Source organism: Primulina tabacum, chromosome 4 (assembly GCF_025594145.1).
Source record: "Primulina tabacum isolate GXHZ01 chromosome 4, ASM2559414v2, whole genome shotgun sequence".
Classification (NCBI taxonomy): Eukaryota; Viridiplantae; Streptophyta; class Magnoliopsida; order Lamiales; family Gesneriaceae; genus Primulina; species Primulina tabacum.
Genome location: NC_134553.1, coordinates 45186381 through 45198868, shown reverse-complemented (window position 1 = coordinate 45198868; position 12488 = coordinate 45186381). Strand labels below are relative to the sequence as shown.

Below are 12488 nucleotides of genomic sequence, written 5' to 3'. Positions count from 1 at the left end.
AATCTCCATCACCCCTTTAGCGTAAACGATCTCTAGCACGCCTGTGCAAGAAGGGTTTTTTAAAATTCAAGAAAACATATACAATCTATACTTCTATTAAGTCTGAGACACTTAGAGTAACTAACTTTGGTGTCATTGTCTGTTTTAATAATTATATATAATAATAAAATGTTAAAATTTTAATACAAGTTATATGTAGTTCAGCGAATAGAGTAATTGTTTCTTGAGGTTTAGGTCATAGGGTCAATTCTCAATGAGATCATTTTTTTTTATTCTTTTATTTTTTCAATTTATTTTTAATTTATATATCAAAACTACAGTGTAGTCCTCGCTATTGCGTAAATGCACTGGTGTATATATATATATGTATATATATGGAGCGGTTTAAAGGATATATATGTATATATATGGAGCGATCTCTGTCCTTGAAATTGCCATGAACTTATCCTCAATATATATATATGTATGTATATATATATATATGGAGAGATCTCTATCGTTGAAATTTCCATGAATTTATATGGAGCGATCTCTCTCCTTGAAATTGTATATATATATACATATGGAGAGATCTCTATCTTTGAAATTTCCATGAATTTATATGGAGTGATCTCTCTTCTTGAAATTGCCATGAATTTATCCTATATATATATATATATATATGGAGAGATCTTTGTCGTTGAAATTTCCATGAATTTATATATATATATATATATATATATATATATGTGTGTGTGTGTGTGTGTGTGGAGCAATCTCAATCGTTGAAATTGCCATGAATATATCCTCATATGGAACAAACGTGCATGTGCAATTTTACATCTTTTTTACCATTTTATTTTATTCTATAGGTATACAGTTTTTTGACTGTGACTTCATATCTTGTTCCAGGCATTTCTTGTTGATGATTAAAATTCTGAATCTACCCTTTATGCCGATGATTATTATTTTATTAATTTCCATTCTTTTCCAAAAAAGAAACAATACATGAATAAGAATAATCCACCAATATGAAAAAACATGTGAATGCAATCATATGTTGAGTAAACATTAAGCAAATACAAAAATATATATATATATATATATATATATATATATAGAGACTGAACCCGACGAACTAGAAATAAACAAAGTAAAACTATATAATATCTGACCGGCGTCTGTTTTATATTCATCTTCGTTTTACGAAAATTATATAGTCAAGATTAATTTATCATGTAGTAATCTTATAATCAATTATATAATTCAAAGTGGGATATTTATTAAATTTTACATGAATGAAATTTTCTAAAATGAATTATTTTAGGTGAAATGACAAGTTGTTTTGAATTTATTTCACGTTTCCTTTATAGCAAAAGGAGTCCCTCGAAGTCCAAAAGAGCACACAAATATTCAAACTAATGTGGGGAAAGTGGAAGGACGAAGGCACAAGGGTTTCATCATGGTTTAGGCTTTTAAGAACGACAACACTTATTATTATCTTATAAAGGAAGAATGCCAACTTGTTGAAATATAGAAAACTATTTGTGCTAATATCATTCCGCTCCCTCCTATCCTTGTTGGTTTCGGATTTCGCCCTCGATTTTTAGTTGTTGGTTGTTAATTTGACCCCTCGAGTTATTTCATACTCTTGAATTAGAAGGGTTCGAGAATAAGTTTATATTTTTTTCAAATCGTAACAGTAATTGAGATATATTGTTCGAGCTTATGTGTAGTTTATAAGATTAAAGTGTATGTGGTACGATCTCCATTTTCAACCACGGTCAATTTTAATTGTGAATTTCATACTTTTCATCAATGACATTTTAAATACAAGAATGGTACGAGAGATTTAATTGATCATTAATGGAATACATAATAGAGGGGAAAATATAAAAAAATAACTTGAATTGATAAAGTGAATTTATTCAAAAAAAAAAATTTAATGTAGCCGGTCATAATGTTTATTGAATTCGAACACAAGTACCATTTTCTTTTTCCAATTAATCATGGTATTTTTTTATATTTAGGATAAGAAAGGACAAAAACTTGTGAGACGGTCTCATGGATCATATTTTGTGAGACATATATCTTATTTGGGTTATCCATGAAAAAATATTACTTTTTATGCTAAGAGTATTATTTTTTATTGTGAATATCGGTATGGTTGACCCGTTTCACAAATAAACATTCGTGAGATTGTCTTACAAAAGACCTACTCAAGAAAGAATAGCATATGATGCAACATTAAAACCGACGAATTTCCTTAAAAATGCCTGTTGTTTGACAAAATCGTTTTATAAAAGTATCCAACATTATTTTTTAAAAATTTTTATTTTTGGATAATCTTCTTATATGCATGTGTCTGTCTAATGTCTATGACTTCTCAAATACAGTAAAGTTATTGTTATTATTTATTTTTTATTTTAAAAAAGCAATCTACAAAGTTCAAATGAAAGTAACGACAGCAAGATGACTTTTGTCACGAGCATTGAAGAATGAAGGATGCAAACTTAATATTTAATCCTTTTTCTCATTATTGATTGTTTTAAGGAAAAAAATGTCCATAAAATTTTCAAATCATACTTATAAGTTGTAAATTATATATACTTTACCATGTTTTTACATGGATATTTTTAACTTAGCATTACAATTTTTATACAAAATTCAATAATTTTTTATTTCACATGTAAAAATTTGAGATGGTCAAACAATGCCGTGTTCATGATGTAATCGATTATCACATTGTTTATACATGTTTTGTTCGATATATCATCCATGTGTTTCTCATAGATATTATTTCTTCTCGATGTTTTATTTGTATTATTTTGTCTTTGTCAAACATCTATTTTAGCTTATGTTTTATCTCTATGAATATATGTTTGGAAGCCATATTCTATATCTGAGTTGTGATACATTTGTTTCACGTCTTAAAAATTTAAAATGAGTTTATGATGTGCTTACAATAGAATTTTATAGCAACTTGGTTTAATCATTTTCGTAAAGCGAGGACGAATACGAAGTAGTTGCTATATGGGCTCATTGTGCAGTCACGCAGCCGCGGGCCCGGGCTGGGGGCGTGACAGAATGATATCAGAGCCGGTCACCAGCAAGGAACATCGGAAAATAAGTGCAATGCGGGGCAAAGTGCTACGTGCATGAGAGTCACTTTTTGAACCTGCGGGACAAAGTGCTACATGACGGGAGACACCTCTTGAACCTGTAAGAACCACCTCTAGATTCTCGGCGCTGGTGGATCGAGTGGTCAGGCCGCGACGAGTATGTCGCGTTCTGAATGAGGGGTGATTGTGATACCCTTGTCCTACATCTTAAAAATTAAATATTTAAAATGAGTTTATAATGAGGTTACAATGAACTTCTATAGTAACTTGGGTAATCATTTTCGTAAAGCGATGACGAATACGAAGTTGTTGCTATAAAGGACCATTGTGCAGTCACGCAGGAACGGACGCGGGCGCGGGCTCGGGACGTGACATGAGTGCAATAACTATTTTTATTATAAGAGCTATCGATACATGATATTTACAGTTTAAAATACGTTTAATTATAATTTTTGTTGAAACGAAACAATCGAGTAAACTTAATGTAACAAGCAATCCATTAGATATGAAAAATCTGAATAGAAAAAAAAAAAAGAAAGAAAGAAAGAAAGAAGAAGACCTCATTATATGCACTCAACGAGAACAATGATTATAAGTATACACATTTCATCATGTTTTTGTTTCACCTAGCCATGGTTAATAGTCCAGGCCAAGCCAAGCCAAGCCAAGCCAAGAAAACTCAAACTCCACAAAGCCTGAAAACCCATTTTAGGACACCTCTTAAAAACCAATACAAAACTTGGATTATGGTGTAGTAATTATCTTTATATTTGAGGAAAACTACATTTAGTAAAATATAATATAAAAATGTAAATTTTAAAGAAATGTAGGCATAAATAAAGGCCCAAAACCAAAGATGTGAGTGTGAGTATTTCAGTAATAGGATGGTTTCTCTCTCACACACCTTTCTCTTCTTCTCCAACTCTGAAATAGATGAAAAAAGAGCTTGACAGTAGAGTTTTAATGGGTGTCCATATCTGCCTCTGAATTTCTCTTCTCCTTCTCTCTCCCTCCAAGTTTTCTTAGTTTTCTCAAGATTGAACTTTCTTTGCTTTCTTGGATCTGTCACCAGTAATATCCATTTTAGCTTCAAGAAATTTCTTTGTTTTTAGCCTTGTTTCTTTGTGTTTGAGAGCGTGAAAATGAACAAGGAGGAGTTCTTGAAGATCCAGGTAACTTCCTCTCTTCCCCATTTGCCTGTGAAGTTGGGTGCTAGTTTGTACATTTCGGATTTGTGGGCTCTGCTCTGTTACATTTTGAATTATCTTCTCTCTTTTTCTTGTTGTAATTCGAAGTTTTCAATCAATTCTATATAGTAGATTATTTCATTTCCTCGTTTTTTTTTACTTTTACTCCCATGTTTATGATTTGTGCTTCTGAGTGATAAAGATGTGAACTTTACCCCGTTTGTGTTCTCTGGCTTTGATTGTACTTGCAGACTTGTGTTCTTAAAGTCAATATACACTGTGATGGCTGTAAGCAAAAAGTGAAGAAAATCTTGCAGAAGATTGATGGTATAACTTTATTTCTTGACCTCAAATTACTTTTACAACATATTCGATCCAAATTAGTGAAACTGGTGTAGATATACGTCTACGTACTCTTGAGATTTTTTTAAATCAGGATTTGGCCTGATTTTAAGTTTAATGGCAGGGGTTTACACAATAAAAATAGATTCAGAGCAGGGGAAGGTCACTGTTTCAGGCAATATTGACGCAGCCACACTTGTCAAGAAACTTACAAAGAATGGAAAACATGCTGAGATTTGGGGCGCGAGCAAGGCAAATAACAATCATCAAAACCATCTGAATAATCAGTTAAAGAATCTGCATATTGATCATGGAAAAGGTGGAAATAACAAAGGCCAAGGTCAAAAGAATGGTGGAAACAACCCGCCGAAAGGTGGGCCACAGGGCCAAAATCCTCAGATTCAGCAGCAGCTTCAACAATTGCAACAGTTGAAAGGGTTTCAAGATATGAGAATGCCCATAAACAACAAGGACCAGAACCAGAAGTCTGTTAAGTTCAATCTGCCTGAGGAGGAAGATATGACCGATGACGATGACTATGATGACTATGACGACGATGACTATGACGACGATGACGACGACTATGATGATGATGAAATGGATGATATGCCTATGCATAATAAGAAGCTTGTTATGGGCAATGGCCATGGAGGTGCTCAGATGCCTAACATCATGATGAAAAATAACATGATGAAGGGTGTTGGAAATGCTGGTAATAATGGAGGAAATGGAGCTGGAAATTTGAGTAAAGGCGGCGGCGGTGGTGGGAATATACCTGTGCAGATGAATCTTGGTGGCGCTAACGGTGGAAAGAAAGGTGGTAATGGGAATAACAATGGTGGCAACCAAAACCAAGGTGGCGGAAAGGGCGGTAAGAACGGTGGTGGGCAGCCGCAAGACGGCAAAAACGGTGGCGGCCATAATAAAAATGGCAATGGTGGCGGTGGAGGAGTTGGTGGGGCTGGTAATGGCATCAATTTTAATGCTAATGGAGCCAAGAATGGGGGTGGCATGATGCCTACCACGATGATGAATATGGGACAAATGGGAAAGAACATGCCGATGCCAATGGGTCAAATGGGTAATCTTCCAATGGGCCAAATGGGCAATCTTTCCGCCGTACAAGGCCTTCCGGCCTCAGCTGCTAACGGTGGTGGAGGTGGTGGTGCAGGGTACTTCCCGGGCGTTGCCGCCCCCGAGCAGATGGCTGGGAACCCCTATTATCAGCAACAACTCGCAACAATGATGATGAATCAGCAACGTGCCAACGGGAACGAGAGGTTTCACCCGATGATGTATGCTCGGCCTCCCCCTGCCGTTAACTACATGCCTCCCTACCCCCCATATCCCTACCCTCCGCCTCCGGGTGACCGAGTCGATCAGTATTCCATGTTTAGCGACGAAAACACATCCAGCTGTACGGTTATGTGAGATGGAACGATCGATCAATCAAATACCTATCCGATTCAACATGAATTCACTGACGATTTAACTTTTGCTAGTCTTGATGGCATAATATACAATGGAAATGTTTAGCTCCTTCTGTTTTTCCCTACTACCCCCTTTGAATTTTAAGCTTAGGTTAGTGTTTAATGAAAATATTGAACATCTAAGAGATCCATATCACATATGTTGACAGGTTTCAACAGATGTAATATAGGGGGAATGGTGCTGGTTTTCTTATGTTTATATATGTTGAAAAACAGAAATAAAGTTGTAAGAAAGCGTCATTTATATAAGAAATCTCCCTCATCTGTTTTCTCACTGATTTTACCATTCCAAATTCATATATGATTAATCATCCCTTCCATGTATCCATCAATTCTCGAGAGATGAACACTACAAAACTCATGTTGGATCAAATGAAATCATCTCCAACTACAAGGATTGATTGAAATATCAAATTATGAGTCCAAGCTGGTGGGACAAGTCTGATCACAATGGTTTTGTATTTCTCTCCAAAAGGAATAATAATTTTCAACTTTGAGTCCTTCCAAGAGATTAATTGGTGAATGAAAGCATACATCCATACATTGGATGACAAAACATTGGATCCCATTTATCGATGTGCTGTGGACCCTTCTGTGTATAAATACATTTACTACCATATATATGTATATGTGTATATATATATATATGTGTATGTGTATGTGTATGTGTATGTGTATGTGTATGTGTTAAGAGGCAGGTGAGTGGTGAGTATTATTGGGTTTGGTGTTATCCCATATCTATGCATGTGTTGATACAGAATATTTCCCAACGTACAAAGTCAAATCAATTGCATAACTGGGCAGATTCAACCAGAAGCAATTATTCAAATAATTATTATTTTATATTTTATCATAAAAAATAATTAATTATTATTTTATAAAGGGCAACCACTTCAAAAAGCCTTGGTTTAAAAATATCAGCACGATGGATTCAGTATTTGTCACGATTGCATGTTGCTTTACTAAACTTGTCTGAGCAATTTACGCCAATTAACATGTTTAAATTTTGATTAGATCTTCTGTGAGACGATATCACGAATCTTTATCTGTGAGACGGGTCAATCCTACCGATATTCACAATAAAAAATAATATTCTTAGCATGATAAGTAATATTTTTTCATGGATGACCCCCAAATAAGATATCTGTATCACAAAATACGACCCGTGAGACCGTCTCACACAAGTTTTTGTCTTAAATTTTTTAACAAATAATACTTTTAAACTTTTTTAATGTTTTATTTTTTAGAATTTTCAGAGGGATGTGACGCGATTAGCTGGTGTTTATTGTATCCTCAAGATATTTTTGATGAAATTATTCTTCTTCGTCGAATATAGCATGGCAACTCAATCGAACTCAACCCAACTCGTTGTAGTATGACCCTAAACCCATTGTCATCTCCAATATGCAATATTTTTAAGGTTTCCATTTCATATTCCTTTATCGTAATATAAATGTGAGAAAAATATAAAAATACGTTTAATTAAATATATATATATTATAATGAGCAATAAATATATAAATTTTGTCCCCGGGAACCATGGAAATATAATTAAACATCAATTTCCACTTTAATTAAATTTAATTAATCAATGTATCTGTTTTTCTTCCATGTACTTAATTTTAGGTTGTAAGTACTCGGTGAAAGAAACAAGTGACAAAGACAGGTTAACAACTTTTAAATGAGCTTCATAATAATTAATTAATAAACTTTGTGAAATCTACGGCGTTGACAGTTTGACACGACGTTCTTGTGAAGCAATTTAGTCTTGTCAATTAATTGAATGGAATGGAATCTAGTCTAGAAAAATATTGTTCCATTATGGGAAAATCAAGTCCAAAAACAAAAAATATTTAATTAAAAATATAAACTACTATCATATATAAATATATAATGTGTGAGGGTATATTCCGAGCCCTTGCTTTTCTTCGATAAATTTTGTGACGTCTCGAAAATTTGAAAGTACGTGTAAATTATATGTATGTAAGTTATTAGTTTTTTTGTATTTTATTAAATTTTTTTAATGCATTAAATGCATGTTTATTACATAAATATGTATTTTAATTCATGTGTTATTAAAGTTTCATGCATAAAGGCTTTTAATAGTTTTCGCGCTCGAACGAGTAACGAATACCGGAGATTTTCAAGAAAAATATTTTTATTGGATAATTATTTTTAATTATTATTATCAGGTGTTTTTAACTATGATTTTTGAAAATGAGCATTGGTTGGGTATTTTTACCCGTCATTTTTTAGTCGGTACACAAATTTTATCGATTCATGGGACTTTTGGAGGGATCGAACAATATTTTCAAAAACGTACGTAAATTAAATAGTTATTGGGCTTGATAGGTTTATTTTAGTGGCTAATAGGCTCAAAACCTTTTAACCCTTTAAATTTTAATTAAGGGCCATTAGGGTATTATGTTTTGACTTAAAATCTACCTAATCAAACACTAAACCTATCTAACACCCTTGGCCGCCCCTTCACTTTTACAGCAGCCATTATCTCAAAAATACAGCAGCCATCTCAAAATCTCCCAAAGCTTTCAAGTAAAATTCTTCTCCGCCTCTCCGGTGCGCGTTCTTCGCAAGAGTCTTCAAGTTTTCAAGCTTATAACGATAAAGCACGTCTTGTATCATTATTTTCTCATCATTTACACCATTAATATGCTGTTATATATGTTTTTGCATGAAATTTCGTTGGTATATCACATAGCATCGTTTTTGCAAAGGTTTAGACATGAACATGCATTTATCTTGTGTACAACTCACGTTTTTCATGTCCTTGTGCAAGGGGCTGCCGAATTTGAGTTATAGGGTGCTGATAATGTCGAGAAAGAAGATGGTTAAGGGCTGGATTCGAAACTTGGTTGGTTTAGGTGAGGGCCGATCGATACTTGGTGTAGGTTGGCTTGGTTTTGGCCAGATCGAAGGCTTTGGTGTGTGCCGCCTTGCATGGCTCGATTTCCAGCCAAGATGATGACCCTCTTGGGTTCGTGACGGAGCTGGGAGAGGGCCATGCACAGCTGGTCGTGGTCTAGGAGTTAGTCGAAGGGCTAGGTTAATGTGTGGCTCAGTTGTCTTGTGCAGTGCGGGTTTGTGGGTATCGTAAGGGGCTGGTGTTTAGGGCAGTAGAGTCAGCTAGGGTTGGTCAAGGATAGCCTCTTGGGTTCGAACTTGGTCCCATAATAGATGGTTAGCTGCTGGTCCGCCTGGTCTTGAGCTAGGTTCGAAATATGGAAGGATGGTGCACTAGGGTTCGAGTTTGCATGTGCAGAATTTCCAACAACTTGTGGTTACTGGTTGAGGGTTATAAGGGGTCTAAAACAAGTGGTTTTAGGCTGGTCTCGTAGGTTTTAGTCGCGGTTCAAGTTGGGAGAAATTTGGTTAAGTTTCGGGTCGATTCAGGTTAAAATAGAGACTCTGGTCCAAGTTTTAAAACGAATCGTTTAGTTTTGAATCGGACTCGAGTTTACGTCTAAAAAAGACTTATAAATATGTTTTGGGATGTTTTAAAGAGTTTGGTAAGCTTCGGGTCGAAATTTAGATGTCTAGGGGTAAAATGGTCATTTTGGGTTTATAGGGGCAAAATGATCATTTTGCACGCGAGTCGAGATTTTTAGTCCTAGCAGCGTCCTGAGCACAAATTTATCATGTTTTTAAATGTTATGTGTGGGGACCCGGACGCTAATTTCAATTTTAATCATTCTTAGGAATGAATCAATCAATTATTATAAACAGGGTCTAAATTTTATTTTTTTTTAAATACAAGCGGAAACGTAATGTAATTTACTTCTAATTACATATTAAACATAAACATGCAAATCTTGTATTATCTACAAGAACTCAACTAGGTTCAACGATATATTAGTGCTGAATTCTAAGTTGCTTTGGAGCCCGGATCTCCACGCTATCTAGTCCAGCCTCGTTCTCTTCATGACCCTGATCATATCCCACCTGTTGTCATGCACGCATACAAACAAGACAACAGCCGGATAACTCCGGTGAGAATTACATTCTCAGTATAAATCATGTATACATGCAATAATATAATCAATATAAACGCATATAACCGACATTCATAACATGTATCCAAATCAGATTATAAATCCATATCAAGAATAAATCATATTCTAAACATGTACCATCATCAGGAACATAAATCGACATGTACCATACTCAGGAACATAACCAACATAAATCAATATAAACTGTCAATCGTACTCGTGACTCCACGACTCAGACTAGACTCAATCCTCGTCTAGGGATCCCGATTTCCAGATGTGGGTATTCCTATATCGACCAACAGTAATAGAAAAGACTCCAGTTCTATCCACGTCGATATAACCAAACATCCAGTGTCCTGACCTAACCGTCATGGACTGTGGCCCTATCGCCAATATCCTATCTTGTGACATCGTGCAATGTGCCCGTGGCGATCCCACCACTATCAGGCACATCTGTCCCCAGATTCCTATACTATCTTGTGACATCGTGCAATGTGCCCGTGGCGATCCTGCCACTATCAGGCACTTCTGTCACAAGATTACTCGTCGAGACTCGTCTAACACATGCTCTCTATAAATCCATAGAACAAGCATATCAAATCAAGTCAATGCAAATAATAACAAATAGTATGTGATTTAGGAAAACTCAAGTCCAAACCTCACTCGAGTTGTGCAATCCCAACTCAACATTAATTTATACCTTTATCTTCTCGGTCTGACGAAGACGAAGTCCCGAATTCAACTCTGTCCATATCCAATCTGATAATGACAATCGAATAGATACAATATCAGTATATAACTCAGTTCAAAACCTGTTCTGATCAATACTCAAATCAAAACATAATCTGATCAATGCCAATCGACATATGGAACCACAATACAATCTCAACCAATACCGAATCTGATCAATATCAATTTACGGATGTTTCGACGGCATAATAATACAATCTCGATAACCCCGTCAGTCCCAACATCACAGATATAGTACCGGAACTCATAATCAATATCGGTACAAATCATAATCTCAACGATAATACAAATCTGATATCGATTCTTAATCAAATCGACTCCAAAAATCATAACAATTTCATACGGTATCTGTTCTTCGATCCGGTTTCGATTATACAATGTCTGATGTCGCAAGAACACTATATATGAATCCTATTCAATTCTAACAATGCCATAATTTCAAAGCATGTCAAAACGTAACAAAACTTACGTCCAATTATAGCTTGTGTCGATAGGAACACAGTACTGTATTCGGATTGGAATTCTGACGGGCGGATCTTTCACAAAAGGCGTAAGGATTTTCAACGCATTTATAGAAACTTTTCTCGACTCCTATTTCTTTTTCCTTCTTCTGAAATGCAAACTTATTTCTTTTATATATATATATATATATATATATATATATATATATATATATATATATATACGTACACGTTGCCAGGTTATGGCAAGTGGCTTGTTCTTGTTTTGCATGCCGCGCGCATATGCGCGCCCAAGCCCCGCGCATATGCGCCGGAAGTTCTATCCGGAAATTAGCTGCTGGACTGCTCGCGCATATGCTCGCCTTCTGCCACCCGCGCATATGCTCGCCTTCTATCACCCGCGCATATGCGCGCCTTCTGCCGCGCATGTGCGCCGAACTCTCTGGAGTTCTTACTTGTGCTACCTATCACCTCGCGCATATGCGCGATCTTACTCCGTGCATATGCGCCGGGTCTTCTGGCCAAATTGCGCATAGCTCGTGCATTATCTCCCTCGCACATATTTTGCGGCTTTCCCGGTCTAATCCATACCGTCCATATTTACCTTAATTAACCCAGAAATCATCTCAGATTAATATCAGATTACAGTAATTAAAATCTCGGGCATTACATTATGCATCACGTATATGATTTTTATGAAATTATGAAAATATGTTGCATGCTTGATTTTAAAGAAAATTTATATATATGCATGATTTTATAAGTAATGAATATGATGACATGTTTTTGAAGGAATGAAGTTGGTTGTGACTAATACGAATATGTTAATACGATGATATATAAGGCCAAGGCTCAATGGATGGGTAATACTATAGCTGATGACCCCGTCGCCGGGTACCGCAGTTACACGTAGATAGATCCATCGCCTAATACGATGATACGAAAGTCACAGCTAATGAACGAAATTCAAATTAAGAAAACGAACACGTATATGTTGATATGTTGAGATATGTTATGAAAATTTTTATGCTTTAACAGGTCATAATTATGCATACGATTTTGTAAATTCATGAAACTTATTTTTATTACAGTATTTTTAACTGTTGTTTGTTATGTATATGTATTTGTTATAACGTTACAGGAGTGT

General features: G+C 35.3%; 1 protein-coding gene across 1 annotated transcript; it reads left to right on the top strand.

Annotated features, from left to right (window-relative positions):
- Window positions 1–3948: 3948 nt before the first annotated feature.
- On the top strand, window positions 3949–6398 carry LOC142543413 (heavy metal-associated isoprenylated plant protein 32-like). The gene is made up of 3 exons (XM_075650659.1): window positions 3949–4273; window positions 4540–4615; window positions 4755–6398. The coding sequence occupies exons 1-3, from the start codon at window positions 4244–4246 to the stop codon at window positions 6059–6061; spliced, it is 1413 nt and encodes a 470-aa protein (XP_075506774.1). The 5' UTR covers window positions 3949–4243; the 3' UTR covers window positions 6062–6398.
- Window positions 6399–12488: the final 6090 nt, after the last annotated feature.